Here is a 17,081-nt window from a genome sequence, read left to right as displayed (position 1 = left end):
TTTGTCCGCTTTAGGATTACATTAATTCTACTGGTATGTTTTCTGGTTATTAATAGTATTGCACCCCTGTAACTTTTGATGCCATATAAAAAAAAACAAATGTTGTACCTCTTGTGTGTATTTTCTTTTACTTTGTAATTTTCCCTCTTAAAAAAAGAAGTTTATCTCGTCTTGTATAGACTGATAGACATGCAACTAGCTATGCGCTGCCTAGTATATATTGAGGAACTATCTTCTATTGACCCTTTATTAAGTTAATATAAAAGCACAAAAGATGTAATAACAGATTACCATAAACTTAGAAGAACATGTATAAATGTTACTTAATATACACTTACGCTATAGGACGGAACTCAATGCCATACACAATAAAACCAGACATATTTCCTTCAAAACATGTCAGCTTCAAATCCATAGGAACAAACTCATCATTATGCGTGTTATCAACGTTAAATTCCCACACTTTAACCTCCATCCATCCATCTTCTCTCTGTTCTGGAATCCATTTGATTTTGTCTAAATTCACTGTGCTTGGGTACCTGAAAGAAATGATTTTGGTTCTTTCCTTTCTATGGGGTACTAGATCACGTGCTTTCACTGGGCACTTGAGCCCACGACATTTTTTTGAAAGTTTGAACACAAGGAAACAAGCATAGGTTGCATCTGATGAGAGCATTTGTGTCTCTATATCACATTTGATACGGAAATCCTGGTGAGACAGAATTTTTGCAACCTTTGCAAATCTGCACCTATATTAACTCTTTTAATTAGTCATTTCAAAATATATAAGCTAATAATTATATCTCTCTTTCTAGGTCTATATATATCAAATAAAAATAGTTAAAAATATTTAACATGAAGTACACATGCATATACATAAATATGACTTGAGATGAAAGGAGTAATTAAGACAGTTCAAAAAAGCAAACCTTAATCCAGTTGGAGGCGTGCTGAACCTTAAGTTTAAGGAATTGTATATAACTGATGATGCCCTTAGCATGTGGCAATTCTTCATCGCTTTGCTTAGTGAGAAAAACTGTTCATCATAGAGTTGCAAGTTTGTCATTATGATACTACAGTAAGTTGGTGGTAGGGGAATGATAATTTGTAGGGTTTGCCTAGTTTTTGTACATAAAAAAGAAAGGAAATCAGACCTTTTCACCCTTGTCAATATGAATTCCCTCAGAAAGAAGGCGATAAATCACCTCTTTATTATCAATTCCATTGGCAACATGGACATTCTTCCCATACCTCCTGATAATTTTTTCGTAACGATATAACATTTTTTCCACCCAGTCCATGTCCAACTGTGTATTGATCAAAACTCCTTCACTGTTTGTTCCATCCTTCAATTCGTTATTATGTTCAAAGTCAACCTATACACAGTTAAATGACCATGTTATGACATATTCACATATCTTTTCCATAAATATAAGCATGAAAGAAGCATGCATCATTTGACTTACACTTCGAATGGCCTGAAACTCTATGCCTTCAATATATATGGCCCCTCTGCCACAATAATACTGAGACAAGCTTTCTAGTAGAATCTCAACATCGATACTTCCATTATTACTCGAAAATTGGAACAGTTTGACTTTCAACCACTCGGTTCCAACTTCCCACTCTGCAAAATATGCACTTAAGGTCTCACCTGCCTTCTTATATTTTAGGTTCACGTATAACGGCCTGCTAGAAACCTTTCTTTTATCACAAAACTTGAACACCAGGTAAGCTCCATACATCATCTCTGGAGTTAGAAATTGAGTTTTTATCTTAATTTTGATATTGAGATTTGAGATATCAGGTATCCTTGCGACCTTTGGGAATCTGCACATGCATATAACTATATAACAACTCTATATGATATTGATATATCTTATAATACAATTAATCCACCCTTTTTCCTAGCCATTGATCATTCTTATTATTACCGAAATTGTAAAAAGGAACAAGTGTCGGTAGTTCCTCAAAATGTACATATGAGATTTGCTACTAATTAAAATCCTTGGGTATTATAAGTTTCATTTCATAAAAGATAGCTGTATGCCACAAGGCTACACCAAGTAGAGGATTCTTAGTAAAACGACTTGACTAAAAAGTTTATATATAGAACCTTGATTTTTGTACAGATTTCCACTTCACAGAAGAAACATCACCGTATGAAAATGTTTTTGCAGATGCCATTTCATTTCTTGCTCCATCCATGCTTATTGAAAACCACTATTACCGTAAAAGACAATAAAAAGTGGAAAACGAGTGAGTGAAAATTAATTTGTTTATGGAAAGCATAGTTCATAAAGCAATCAATTGAAGATACATAAACGATTTAAGGGACTCTACTTTTTCGTTGTGAAGTAGCATTCCCGATGACAGGAGGGAATGGATATCCTTCTTTCTGATTGTAGAGGCCACCGGACGTTTTGACATCTGGATTATTTCTTTATAATCCGTAGGTAGTTTTTGCTCCCATTCCCACTCATCCTGTGTATATGTGAAAGATGAAAATATATTATTCAAGAAACCCTCCTTTCTAACCCTAAGCCATATGTTCTAATTCATCTACTCATTAATTAAGTGAACTTACTTGGCAATCAAGGGCTTTTTCAAGTTCTTCTACAACCTTAGTCATTGTTGGGCGATCAGTCCGTTGTTCCCTCAAGCATTGGTTTGCAATCGTTGAAAATATCACCAAGGACATTGGGTCAATTTCTTTCTTTATAGCATGAAAGATAATATCTTCTACTTTTTTGTTTTTGAAGCATTTTGCTGCCCAATTTGCAAGAAAAATCATTCGCTCGTCGTCGCCTGAACCTCTTGCACTGTTTATAAGTTGAGGTTCAACATTTGGGACTTCACCAAGTGGCAGTTGCTGATCAATTATAATCGTTTCAGTTGCCAATCTCCCAGATAAGATTTCAAATAAAACAACCCCAAAAGAATAAACATCCGATTCCAGTGTAAGGGAACTTGTGTTGGGATAGAGTGGATCAAGATAACCTAAAGTGCCTGCACCTTTGAAAACGATGAAATCAGAAATAGAAGCTTTCCAGTCATCTCCAAGTAGAATGCTACTGCTTTTTAAGTCACCATGAATCATCTGTTCTGTCTCAGCATGACTATGAATGTAAGCTATCCCATATGCAGCATCTATGCATATCTTGAGTCGTTGTTTCCACATCAGACTACTGTTGGTTAGATGATCTTTTAAACTTCCTTTAACCATATGCTCAAGAACAATGATCCTCTCAGTCCCTTCTTCACAAAATCCTAAAACTGGAACAACATTCTCATGGCTATAACTATAAAGCCTTGCAATCTCCTTAATAAATTCTTCTCCAGAAGAATCCACTGAAGCACAGAGCCGCTTTATGGTAACTGTGCCATGTCCCTTTAAGTACTGAAGTTCTCCACAGTACACCTCGCCTACTGGTCCTTGCTCTATTTTATCACGGAAGTCATTTGTAGCAGATCTAATGTCGCCAAGTGTTATTCTAAAGGCCTCCACCCGGTTTACCTGCATAATTGCCCATTCCACTTTTCATTTGATGGATCTTATACGATTGGCTTAGCCAAATACCCTCTACTTTTATTTTCGTTATAACTATCATGTTAATTTATCCTCACAAAAAAAATAGAACCTAAACTAATAAAATGAATTATATTTATGATCAAGAGTTGTTAACTGATCTCACAGATCAATAGTTGTTAAACCATATCCAACCCATCTCCATTTATTTCCCAAAAAATGGGGTAAATAGTGTTTTATCGCCAACCTTAATCCATTTTTTACACATTTGTTACCCCAAAAAGTAAATTTCTAGTGTATATATATATATATATATATATATATATATATATATATATATATATATATATATATATGTATGTATATTCTATCTTTTCTTCATTACAACAATATTGTAAATTATGTTATCACAAAATAAATTGTTTACATATAATTATATGGATTTTAAATAATTATGAATTTAATGACGAAAATTTGTCAACTGTTAGTTAAACTTTATATTTAAGATTAATTAATATAATTTAACATATTTAAATATTAATTATTGCAGTTAATGTACAACTAGAAGATTAAAAAAACTAGAAATGTATAAACATAAAAAGTCAGGGATTTAAATCGATAACTGAAACTTCAACTCCGATTTTGGGGAAATGAATAGTGTTACTCCATATTTTTAGTAATACTATTCATTTCTCCAAAACTGGAGTAAGAAATGTGGTGGGGTTGGAGAAGAATGGTGGCAAAAATGGGGTGAAAATGGAGAATAGGATTGGAGATGCTCTTATAAAACAAATGACTTACATGAGACTTCAATGCTTTCTCAAGTTCTTTCACGACTTCAGCTATTGTAGGACGGTCCTCTCGTTTTTCGTTGCAACATTTATATGCAATTGATGCATATATCTTTATGGAATCTGGGCAGGTTTCGTCATCTAGAATGGAAGAGCCGGATTTCTCGAATTCTTTCTTGAACTTCGAGTCGATAATCTCATTGATAATTTTTTTCTCGAAGCAACGTTTAGCCATCTTGAGCAGAAATTCTGGGTCATCTTTAGACCTTTGGAAATGAACCAACCTTCCACTCAATGCTTCAAACAAAACCACCCCAAACGAATAAATATCAGACTCTTTTGTTAGCAAACCTGTTTTTTGATATTGTGGATCTATATATAGTGGTGTGCCAGCAACTTGAGTCATCACAAAGGTGGCTTCTAGATTGGCAGGACCAATTTTTGACAACCCAAAGTCACTAATCATACCAATGTAGTTTTGGCCTAATAAAATGTTGGAGCTCTTTATATCTCGATGTATTATCCTATAATGTTCTCCAATACCATTATGGAGAAACTCAAGCCCAGAGGCAGCATCGAGGCAAATCTGAAGACGTCTTGCCCATGTATGACTATTTGTGGTATTAGGACTATGAATATGATCATGGAGGCTTCCATTTGGGGCATACTCATAAACAAGAATATTCTCACGATCTTCATCACAAAATCCAACAAGTGTGACAAGGTTTTTGTGTGTAAGATATGGAAGCATCGAGAGTTCTTGCAAGAACTGTGCAGGTCCTTGTCCATATCTACGATCTAACCGCTTAATAGCAACTGTGCTTTGTCTTTTTGGGTAGTCTGAGGGTTCTGCCAAAGAAAGCCTTTGAAATCTATTCTCTGCAATGTATTTTCTGAAATCGAAGTGGAAGAGATCTGCTTTGTATACTTCCCCAAATCCACCCCTTCCAATTTTAAAATGCTCATGAAAATCATGAGTTGCTGACTTTATATCTTTTAATGGGATCTTCATATGTTCCATCGTTTTCACCTGCCAAGTTGAAATTTAAAAACTAAAAGTTAAAATTCCTTGGTTATTGTAATATTACTATACACACAAGATCACACACAACTCAAAAAATCCGGTCCAAAACATGGCTTAAGGAATCAATTTCCGATCGGGGTCGCTATCCTCCTTACTATAACATGCTGCTTATTGACAAGTAACAATTAACAAACACATAGAAAGTGAGTAAATATAATTCATTTGAATTCAGAATGTATATATGTATGTGTGTATGTATCTGATTATCTATTTATGTATGTTTGTATGTATTGGTACGTGTGCATGCTTATCGCACAAGATTGTATAAGACTTTTATGACTATTACGACTTCTGCTTTTATGTTTTGAATAAAGTATGAAAAGGATTTAATATTATGATTATTTAAGAAAATATTCATGTTGGATTAATACTTGAGTTATTCAAAGTTGTTTCTTTGTAAACGAACGAGTTATGTTTTATGAGATTTACAAAGGAATTGTCAATTAAATTATGATGATTTTAATCAAATTAATTTTTTTAGTTATTTTTAAAAAAATGAAATGTTATAAGTTGGTATCAGAACATGGTTTGAAGGATTCAGACACATTTTGTGTGTAACCAAAAGCTCAAAATTTTCAAAACAATTTTCAAATGACACATTTTGAAAGAAAACTTTTTTCCTACAAATAATTATAAAAAACAGTTGGGTTAGGAATGCGAACTTTGTCACACTGCATGTTCTTGTTTGATTGTTGCTCTAGGATCGCACAAGATTGTATAAGACTTTTATGACTATTTACGACTTCTGCTTTTATTTTTTGAATGAATATGATTATTTAAGAAAAATATTCATGTTGGATTAATACTTGAGTTATTCAAAGTTGTATCTTTGTAAACGAACGAGTTATGTTTTATGAGATTTACAAAGGAATTGTCAATTAAATTATGATGAGTTTTAATCACATTAATTTTTTAGTTATTTTTAAAAATTGGAATGTTATAAGTTGGTATCTGAACATGGTTTGAAGGATTTGTGTGTCTGAACTCAAACCAAAAGCTCAAAATTTTTAAAACATTTTTTCAAATGACACATTTTGAAAGAAAACTTTTTTCCTACAAATAATTATCAAAAACATTTGGGTTAGGAATGTGAACTTTGTCACACTGCATGTTCTTGTTTGATTGTTGCTCTAGGATTACGAACATTGTTCTATGACCTAAGTCGACTTTAAAGTGCAGTTATTTGATTATGCATGATAGAAAATTTAACTATTAGATGTAATAGCATGCTAGAACTGCCTGGATAAGAGTAAATGTATTATGTGTTTTATGTGCTATATGCATCATATGCTTATTATACGCCAATAGATCAATAGCATGTCTGGTAGAAGTGAACAATTAGGATTGATGTTGGCAACTTATAAAATGAATGTCTTAAGTTGCACATAACTTGAATTGCATAGGCTTAGAATCTTTGATTTAGCTCTTCTGCATGCTCTTGTTTGAATATTGCTTTAGGGTAGGGTCAGTTATTCAAATGCCTATCTGATTTGGTGTTAAGTATGGTTATGCATTCGTCATGCATTTCCCATCATTGATGGAATAACACAAGTTAATATATAACTTTAGTGTACTCTTAGATAACCTAAGAGTACCAACAACATATAGAAATGTTATGTGGAACATAAAAGATCTATATGTCCAAGAATCATTATAGAATGATATTACTAGATAATATATGATTATTTAGGGTTACACTAACAACAACTTGATAAAATTAATTATTTATTAAAGATTGATTTTAGTAAATATTTATAAACTCTTATAATTAATTCGAAATTATTTATTTGATGGAAATATCAATTTTCAACGGCAATTATTTTAATATAACATATGCCTTAAGTCCGAAAAGCCACACAAGCAGAGGACAAAAAACCTAATCGGTTTTGACCGTAACAATTCACCCTAGAATATTGTGCAATCTAATGAAATTTGCATAAGGGTGTGTTGGTCCCAACTCTAACGCCACATAGGCTGCACATCAATCTTTTATCTCTCATCTCACTTCCTACCTCCCAACCCTAAGCACATGCAATGAAACTCTCTCATCCCACAAAATTTAAAAATATATGTTTAGAAAGTTTATTACATTTATGAAGAGGCTAAGAGTGGTTTATATAGAAAATAATTTGGTTAAAATATAATGGTTGAATAAAGTCAAGAAAAAAGAGAAGAAGAAGGGAGCGGCGATCCTTTAACCCGACACGACTTCAGATTTCCCGGTATCGGCCATGACAAAGCCATGTAATTGGTGGTACCGAAGGAAAGCTGAAGGCCAACCTATCTACATTCTATAAAGTATAAGGTTGATTGATTTTTAGGCTTCCTAGAAAACATATTCTTTTACATTTTTAGGTTTTTCTGTTTATTTTCAAAAGCTTCTTTAATTCTTCACAACATTAGGTTTCGGGCCTAATATAAATAGCAATTAATTGTTATTTATTTCACAAAAAGCTAAAGTTGAGTTGGGTATAATCAATCATTTATTTTTACTTTAACAATTCTTTTACCAAATGCACCACATTCCCATTAATCACTCAAACATCCCATCATTTTAAATTCATTTTTACAAATATGATATTTTACTTTAACTTAATTTTATTATTCTTATTATTCCCATTCTTATTTTATTTTTGTATATTAATAAAAAATCAAATCAATCAAAATCTATCAACGATCATCCATACCCTTGGGGTATTTATTTTCTATTTTTCTTTCAATTTTTTAAAATCTAATACTTATTTATTTATTTTAATAGTTAAAACTTAAGAGGATCCCACCTCCTCTCTCTCTCTCTCTCTCTCTCTCTCTCTCTCTCTCTCTCTCTCTCTCACACACACACACACACATGCTAAAAACAATACCACCCACCACCATCATCTTCCTCCCAACCCTTCACTTACAACTCAGACTCCAAACCCTTCACATGTTATCACCGTCACAACCATTTTCTAAGGATTAAACATACAAACACACAAAAAATTAAAAGCACATAATCAACTTTGATGAGATTTATTTCGAAAATTTGAGGCCTTGACCTGATTACGACGAATTTAATGTATCTAACAAAAAAAGCAACTTAAAAAACACCCTTCGTTTTGAGCTCCGGCCGACATACGACGACCTTGAGGAAACACAAGACGACAGAGTTCCGCTATCGAGTAACATCGAGGTTGTTAATCTTGCAGAAATCGAGAAATCTTCAAGGTTATTAATCTTGCAGAAATGAGCTTCCTTCAGCAATTCACCATTGTTGTTCCTTGTAATAGATGATATGAGTTCATGTGGTTGACTGGAAAACCATAAAGAAGTAGAGGATGGGTTTAATGGATGAACACACACATACATACTTATTTCGAGTATGAACCCTAACGGTATGCGATTTCCGATGAGAGATGGTGATCTACGGGCAACAACAATGAGAAGATCATAAATCTACATATTTTGATTCAGAATGTGCTACCTTCTCTATGTACTTTTACTTGTATTTTTTGGGTCATTTTGGTCTCTACACATTAGGTTCTTATGAGTGTTATGATAAAGACGAAATTTGCAGGGTGGAGATCGGAGGTAGAGTCACCATGGGGTGATGATCGAAGGTAGAGTCACCAGATCTAGATCTTGTGTGTGTATTCTATGTCTGATTTCACAACCAGACTTATAGAGACAAAAATCGATCTGAATTGTTCTTTGGTTGCAAAAATAGGATTGATGGTGGGTTTTAAAGTGAATTTAGTGTATGAGTTTTGAATATAATAGAGGATGGTAGTTCAGGTTTGAGAGTCGTTATTCTAAGGGTGAGAGAGAGAGAGAGAGAGAGGCCATCTTATTTTTTAATTATTAAAAAATTAATAAGTATTAGATTTTAAAAAAAATGGAAAATATATACCCCAAGGGTATTACAGTCATTTCAGTATTCAGAGGAACCAAATACCCCACTAAACTACCACAAAATGACCACCCATCCAAAAAAAAATCAGGGTTTGGACCAAAACTTAGAAAAAAATACATACCAGGGACCGTTTTAGCATTTTTCTCTATATTATATTATGACATTATAATTTGTAAGTGAATATATTATTTTGTAAAATAAGGTCATTGTACAAAAGGGATAAATGAAACAATTTGCAATTAATTATGACTCAAACTTAGGTGTTGTTTGTTTGTTTTTTTTCTCTCGGAAAAACCACTTCTTGCTGCGCCGCGTAGCACACGCGTAACACTTGGTCTTTTGCAGCTATTTGTTTTTTGGAAGACTTCTAACTCAAAAACTGGTGCGCGTGTGCTGCGCGGCGCAACACTGGACCATCATTTTCAAATCACTTCTCACTTACTTTAAGTTATATTATTCAACTTAGATTTGTTTTAAACTTTTTTTCAACAATATGTTTATTATTTTAATAATATTTGAAGAATATTAAAAACAATTGAAGCATATTTTACATAATTTCAAATAATTTCAAATCCGTTAGATAAATTTCATATAAATATTTTTTGTGTCATATTGTCAATAACCAAATATTCATAAATTATAAAGGTAGTCATTAAAATTACTAAATTTATTGAAGTTAACCCGAAAAATAATCATCGTCTTCAAAATTTTAACAAAAATGAACATGTTTTTAGCTAAATTAACAATTTATTTATTGTTATTTAGCAAATATTATGTTTAATTCTTTTATATAAACCTCTTGAAAATTCATATCATCATAATGATCTTTATATCTGATTTGCATATGATTAAACTAAATAAATTTTTTATTTAGATTTATTTTTAACTATTATATAGTTAATTTCAGTTTATTGCAGCAGTCTGTAGAGGTTAAAAACAAACAAACTTTTTATTACAGGCTATAGCCGTTTGGTCCACCTCTTCTATTTCAGAGAGTTGCAGATGTGGTCCGTAGACTTCGGTTGTTTTCGCTTCGAAAAAAACAGCACCTTAATGTCAGATTGTTGACAAAAGAAAAGGGTTCAATCCAACCACAAAATGGTGACAAACTTTTAGCGGTTGTGCAACGACAAATATATCATCCAGAATAGTGACGGTAAAAAATATCATTTTATTGTCCACAGTTTTGTCGTAAGAATATTTTTACTAAGATTTTTACTAATTAGTAATGTATAATTATTTGTTAAATATCTCACTAAAATTTGATAAGAACCGAATCAAAACTCCAATTACTATTAGCTTAATGCTTAAAGGAAATCAACAATGGGGTTCTTATAGTTCGAGATTCGGAGGGATCTCCAAACAAAAAGACTACGAAAGAACTTAATTCATGCCTCCACCCAAGCAGGCCCTAACCCTTATTTAAACATAAACGAAAATCACTATACTAGGAAACTTAATCACAAAGATAAAGTCTATAATCAACTTTAAATAATTAATAATCACCCCCTTGTGTTGCGTCTCTTATAAACTCTACCCCATCTCTCCCGATTCGTATCAAAATTCTAGAAGTATATAGCTAATTTTCCATAATAAAAACTAAACTTATTTTGCTGCTAATGATTTTCCGTTGGGTTATGATTGTTGTTGGTGTTGCTTTTCTAGTGGTGATGTGTTTGTGTGTGCGTGCAAGTGCGCTTGTTACCCTTGAAACCTCACAACACACCTACCTCAAAGTTATCATGTTAGATGAAAATTGTTAAACGACAAAGTTCAAGGAAGTATGTTGGTTTTGGACCCGGCACCTCACTTTTAGAATTTCGCTTATAGTATTTTTGAAGGAAAGAAGAAAACAAGTTATTATAATTATGTTTAAAATTTCAATTTCATTACCTTGAAGTCCTCTTCACCTTCTCGTCTGTCTTTCAAATTATGTGCAACCTAATATTGACAAAAAAAAGTCAGTATATATATATATATATATATATATATATATATATATATATATATATATATATATATATATATATATATATATATATATATATATAAAGAGAGAGAGAGAGAGAGAAAGAGTATGTATGTCCCTCTTTTCACTTGGAGCTAAACTAAATACCGTATACTCCAAAAATCTTGAAACCAATAACAAGTTTATGAAATCAAGGTTGAAATAGAAACATAAGCAAACAACATTTTGGTTTTATAAACATTTCTGGTGTCATAAATTCTTTTTGTGATTTTGGGCAATGATAAATTAGAAATGATTCTAATTCTTTTTAAATAGCTTAATTTGATTTTTGCTAGAGTTTTGAGACCGATCTTATGTGTTGATATTTATGAGTTTATTAAAATTAAAATAATAATCAGGGTATATATAATAATTTAGAAGTTTATGATGATATATATATATGGTATTTCGAACTTAGATTTCTATAGAGGATATTATAGTCAATTCATAAAAAAATAAGATTTTAAAATGATTATACTATTTTACAAATGTTTAAAAAAAAGTTTGAGAAAATATGATAATTACTAATTAAGTTGGGCATATATAATATTTTGATGTTTAAGAAGCCATAAACGAAATTTCCCTTTTTATAATTACTCTCATTGTAGTGTCTATTTTCATTCATATAATTATGTTTAAAATTTCAATTTCATTACCTTGAAGTCCTCTTCACCTTCTCGTCTGTCTTTCAAATTATCTGCAACCTAATATTGACAAAAAAAAAAGTCAGTATATATATATATATATATATATATATATATATATATATATATATATATATATATATATATATATATATTAGGTGTAAGACCCGTGTATTACACGGGTTTATTAAAAATAAAAATTTAATATCAATATTTAAACATTAAATTTAATATCAATATCAATTTTAGAGCTCTCATTAATTATGACATTTATTACATTATAAATACATCAATTCTTTTTCAAGGAAGCATTTATTTCTCTCAATATTATAACCGAAATAAGTTATGATATGTGAACAAATCAGAAAATTACATGTGGAAATAAATAAATTCTAAAAATCTATTAAAATGCCATGTGTCCAAATCAATGAGGACATGACATGTGGCAAAAAATGGGTTTTATTTATTAGTATATATATATATATATATATATATATATATATATATATATATATATAGAGAGAGAGAGAGAGAGAGAGAGAGAGAGAGTATGTATGTCCCTCTTTTCACTTGGAGCTAACCTAAATACCGTATACTCCAAAAATCTTGAAACCAATAACAAGTTTATGAAATCAAGGTTGAAATAGAAACATAAGCAAACAACATTTTGGTTTTATAAACATTTATGGTGTCATGAATTCTTTTTGTGATTTTGGGCAATGATAAATTAGAAATGATTCTAATTCTTTTTAAATAGCTTAATTTGATTTTTGCTAGAGTTTTGAGTCCGATCTTATGTGTTGATATTTATGAGTTTATTAAAATTAAAATAATAATCAGGGTATATATAATAATTTAGAAGTTTATGATGATATATATGGTATTTCGGACATAGATTTCTATAGAGGGTATTATAGTCAATTCATAAAAAAATAAGATTTTAAAATGATTATACTATTTTATAAATGTTTAAAAAAAAAAGTTTCAGAAAATATGATAATTACAAATTAAGTTGGGCGTATATACTATTTTGATGTTTAAGAAGCCATATAAGAAATTTCCGTTTTCATAATTACTCTCATTGTAGTGTCTATTTTCATTCATATACGATCTATGATGATATGTCAAGAAACATTTTATAATTTTAAAAAATATTTTCTTTATTTATAGTTAATTAATATTTAATACAGTATTAACATGAATACAATAGATTATAATTTAATTAATAAACAATTACGAAAATATATAGTATTTAAATAATAATAATAATAAATACTTAATTTAATTTAATTTAATGCATTAAACATACAAATTTAATAATTTTGATGCGAATTTATATATTTCTAAGTATATAAATATATTTATACAATATTAATAATTAAATATAACTTTTACTAATAACTAATAATTTAGTTTTATAAAGATGGACCCTATAGATATAGATTGGCATTGCAACCTTTACAACGACAATAATGAGGTGGCATGTTTGAAAGTGGTGTGCAAGATGTTTGATAATATTTTGTGGGCCTTGTGGCTAACGGGTTTTTTATTGTTTTTTACTTTTCATTGATTTTTTGTGTTATTTTTGTATATCAAAATTTTGTCAAAGGTTTCATGGTCTTACTGCATGTATTTTTCTATTACATTAGGTCTCTAATGAAAACACCAAGGTGTCTTGGGGCCAATTTAAAGAAAATTGCATACAATATTAACCATTTATGGAGTAATTACTCTTTTCATATATAAAATAAATATAAATTTTTAAGGTTTACAAATGTTTTGAAACTATACAAATCACACACTCATAAGCATGAGGGGACAGGGAAGGAGGGACAAAGTGGGCAGCTGCATAGAGCCCAGTTTTTTTGGGGGCCTAATTTTTTTTATTATATATGTATATATATTTATTTAAAAATAAAAAACCTATAATAGCGATAAGGGCCATTTTTGTGGCTCGTTCAGGGCATTTTGATGATATTTAAATCCTCATGACCGGCCCTGCTCATAAGTGTGTAAAAGTAGAAGAAAATTGCATATTTAAGTATAATAAATATAAATAAATAATAATACGAAAGTATGCAAAAGTCTAAACTTAGCGGTGTGGATGTGGGAAAAATTTGAACTCTAACAAAGTTTTCAGCATATATAAGTACGGAGATTTAGGTAATTTATCCATACTATTAAGTTTGTGTTTAGCAAAAATATTAGTGTCTAATAAACAAGATGTAGCTAATAAACTACGTAATAAAGAAAAAATTAGATAATAAGTTAGATGAAAAAATTATCCAGATCCAACGATTTTATGCTTATCAGATGTAATCGACGGAGGGGAAGATACGGGTGTTTGTTAGAAGCTGTGGAGACTGGTGATAGGCATATAGCAAGAAAAGGGGAGGAGTAAGGGTGGTTCATCAATGGTGGTGGTAGGCTGGTATAGACTATAGAGCAAGAAGGGGGAGGGCGGAGGACAAGGACATGAAGTGGTAGTTGGGACCCACATAATTCATTAGTTTTCTTAATAAATAAATAATATTAAAAGGTTAAAAAAATTGTTAAGGGTAAATTAGTCTTTTTATATCGATTAGGGACCAAAAACGCAACAAATTCGTACCACATGGATGTTCCGAGTTAAAAATTCTTTATAGGGACTAAGCAGGTAGACTACCCAATTCCACAGGACAAAAACTATAATATGCGTTATTTTATATTTCTATAATATGCGTTATTTTGATCTCTTATTATATTTCTATAATATGCGTTATTTTGATCTCTTATTATATTTCTATTTGGTAAGGGTGTTATCACAACAAAAAGGTTTGGTCTCCCCTAAAACAAAAACTATTATATATATGTTTATATGTATATTTTTAGTGAAAAATGAGCATGTAAGATGTGTTTGCAAACTTGTGGAAAAAAATATAATAAAATTATTAAGAAGTTATCTTAAATATTATTTTAAAAGCAAACTTTATAACCTACTTTAATAGTCTTACTCAACACAATCTTAGTGTTTAGTTATACTTTCTCTTTTCTTCACATTTTTACGTTTAAAGATTTTGAATAGTTTGTTAAGGTTTACATGGTAGTTCGCAATTTTACACCGTTTGGATTGTGCGACTCCGCATAATAACATTTTGCATGTGGTCATTTATATTATATATATATATATATATATATATATATATATATATATATATATATATATATATATATATATATATATATATATATATATATATATATATATATATATATATATATATAGATGTTTAAATGAATTATTGATGAAATAATAACCGAAAATGTGTAATTAATATAGTAACTTACTTGTTGATGTGCTAACGCCTCCTCAAATTTTGGTTGAAGTTCCAAAACCCGCTCAAGCTTTTCCACAACCTCAATGATCGATGGGCGTTCCTTGTGTTCTGTTTTCAGGCATTGATATGCAATAGCAGAAAAAAGATCCAAGGAATCTGCGCTCATTTGTTTTCTTAGAATTGGATCTATGATTTCGGTGAGTTTTCTTTCTTCATAATGGCGGCGTACCATTTTCCCCTCTTGATTTACCAGTCTCCCACAAAGAACTTCCATTAATACAATCCCAAAAGCGTAAATGTCTGACTCTTTTGTTAGAAGACCAGTTTCAATGTACAGAGGATCCATGTAGCCGAGTGTACCAACCATATCTGTAAAAAGGAAAGCATTCATCATACTTGCCGGATCAAATTTGGATAACCGAAAATCAGCTATCTTTGCATGCCAATTTTGGTCTAATAGAATATGTGCGCTCTTCAAGTCACGATGAATGATTCTCTGTTGGTTATGAAGATAACTTAAGCCACGAGCTGCACCAAGGCAAATTTGGAGGCGCTTCAACCAAGTGAGGTCAGCGCTACGTAAATGTAGTTCGAGGCTTCCGTTTCTTGCAAACTCGTAGACAAGGATCATCTGGTTCCCCTCATCACAGAAGCCAACAAAGTTTATGATATTTTCATGTCGACATTCAGAAAGAAGGATAATCTCGTTCCAGAAGTCTGATGATCCTTGGACGAATGCTCTATCAAGCAACTTGAATGCGACCCTGACAGAGCCTCCTGGCCGGATGAGCACTCCTTTGTAGATCTTTCCAGAACCACCACGCCCAATTAAATATTTTGCAGCAAAGTTGTTTGTTGCTCCTCTTATCTCTTCCAGTGGAATTCTTAAGTGACCAAACTTTTCCAGGAACGACATGATTTGTTTGTTTTCAAGAAAACAGATTATAACAACTGCAAAGGCACAAGGATGATGAGGTTTCAGTTTCACTGATGATATATAAAGCCAAAAAGATTAACAAACCAAGGGCGGAACAAGAAATTTTCGTCAGGGACAGCATAAAAATAAATTCCCAATAAAATATAACCAAAAAAAACAACTAATTAACATAGAAAGTCAGGGAAAAGGAAGATTTATCCTAACTTTTTACAAGATCAACCAACTCTTGACATTGGACATAGAGATTAGCCACAAACAAAACGTCCCCAAAACCATTGGCCTTCACACATTTGTTTTTGGTTTTAATTTGAAATTTCTAATCCCATTACTAACAAACATACCACTGAAAATCCCAATATATCAAAGATACATTACAGGTTGGTTGATCAGATTAGACGTTAAACTTGAAATTGAAATCAAAAGTTATAACTGCAGTTCACCAATTGAGATGCGAAAAAATTCATGAACCACAATAGAGTAACAAACACGCACAAAGAAGAACATGTACAGGTAAAGAGATGCTAACCTTGCAATATCGTTTTTTGATGAGTACTAGGAAATCGAATAGAAATTAGTACCAGGAAATCGAATAAATCCTAATGCTTTATAAAGAACGATTAACTGCTGATTTGCAAACATTTTCGATGTTGTGGTGGCCGATGTCCTGCGATTTAGATGAAATCTCGATAGACTGTTCACTGGTTCATAAAATGAAGATTACGCAACCAAACTCCCACCCTTATGGATCGATTTTGTGAAGACTATGAGGATGACCAAATCGAATCCCTTCCCAGTCCCTTCGTCTACAACACAATCTAACAGCAGCAAAATTGGCGACAAAAGTCAACTTCTTGGAATGCAAACGGAAATTTAAAAAGA

General features: G+C 31.3%; 1 protein-coding gene across 4 annotated transcripts; it reads right to left on the bottom strand.

Moving 5' to 3' along the window:
• Positions 1 to 220: 220 nt before the first annotated feature.
• On the bottom strand, positions 221 to 17,081 carry LOC111908021 (uncharacterized). Of its 4 annotated transcripts, XM_052764187.1 has the most exons (12): positions 16,729 to 17,081; positions 15,276 to 16,216; positions 11,961 to 12,008; positions 11,190 to 11,237; positions 4,331 to 5,350; positions 2,588 to 3,517; positions 2,344 to 2,484; positions 2,117 to 2,223; positions 1,467 to 1,830; positions 1,155 to 1,376; positions 930 to 1,036; positions 221 to 749 (listed from the first exon to the last, which is right to left on the bottom strand). In XM_052764187.1, exons 2-12 carry the CDS (start codon positions 16,179 to 16,181, stop codon positions 335 to 337), a joined length of 4,308 nt encoding a protein of 1,435 aa, XP_052620147.1. In that variant the 5' UTR covers positions 16,182 to 16,216; positions 16,729 to 17,081; the 3' UTR covers positions 221 to 334. The 4 variants fall into 4 exon arrangements, with proteins under 4 accessions (XP_052620147.1, XP_052620148.1, XP_052620149.1 ...); XM_052764188.1 differs by having other exon boundaries at positions 15,276 to 17,081; XM_052764189.1 differs by lacking the exon at positions 11,190 to 11,237.

This window comes from Lactuca sativa, chromosome 5, assembly GCF_002870075.4.
Source record: "Lactuca sativa cultivar Salinas chromosome 5, Lsat_Salinas_v11, whole genome shotgun sequence".
NCBI classification, from domain to species: Eukaryota; Viridiplantae; Streptophyta; class Magnoliopsida; order Asterales; family Asteraceae; genus Lactuca; species Lactuca sativa.
This window is presented reverse-complemented; position numbering and strand designations above follow the sequence as displayed.

What these genes read in the sequence shown, in the direction of transcription:
- LOC111908021 (XM_052764188.1), bottom strand. Translation starts at nt 16,181, where the DNA reads ATGTCGTTCCTGGAAAAGTTTGGTCACTTAAGAATTCCACTGGAAGAG. An exon ending in AAGGTGAAGAGGACTTCAAG is followed by an intron (nt 5,351 to 11,189) that starts GTAATGAAATTG and finishes TCAACTTGGCAG; the next exon opens with GTGAAAACGATGGAACATAT. An exon ending in ATATTGACAAGGGTGAAAAG is followed by an intron (nt 1,037 to 1,154) that starts GTCTGATTTCCT and finishes TATGATGAACAG; the next exon opens with TTTTTCTCACTAAGCAAAGC.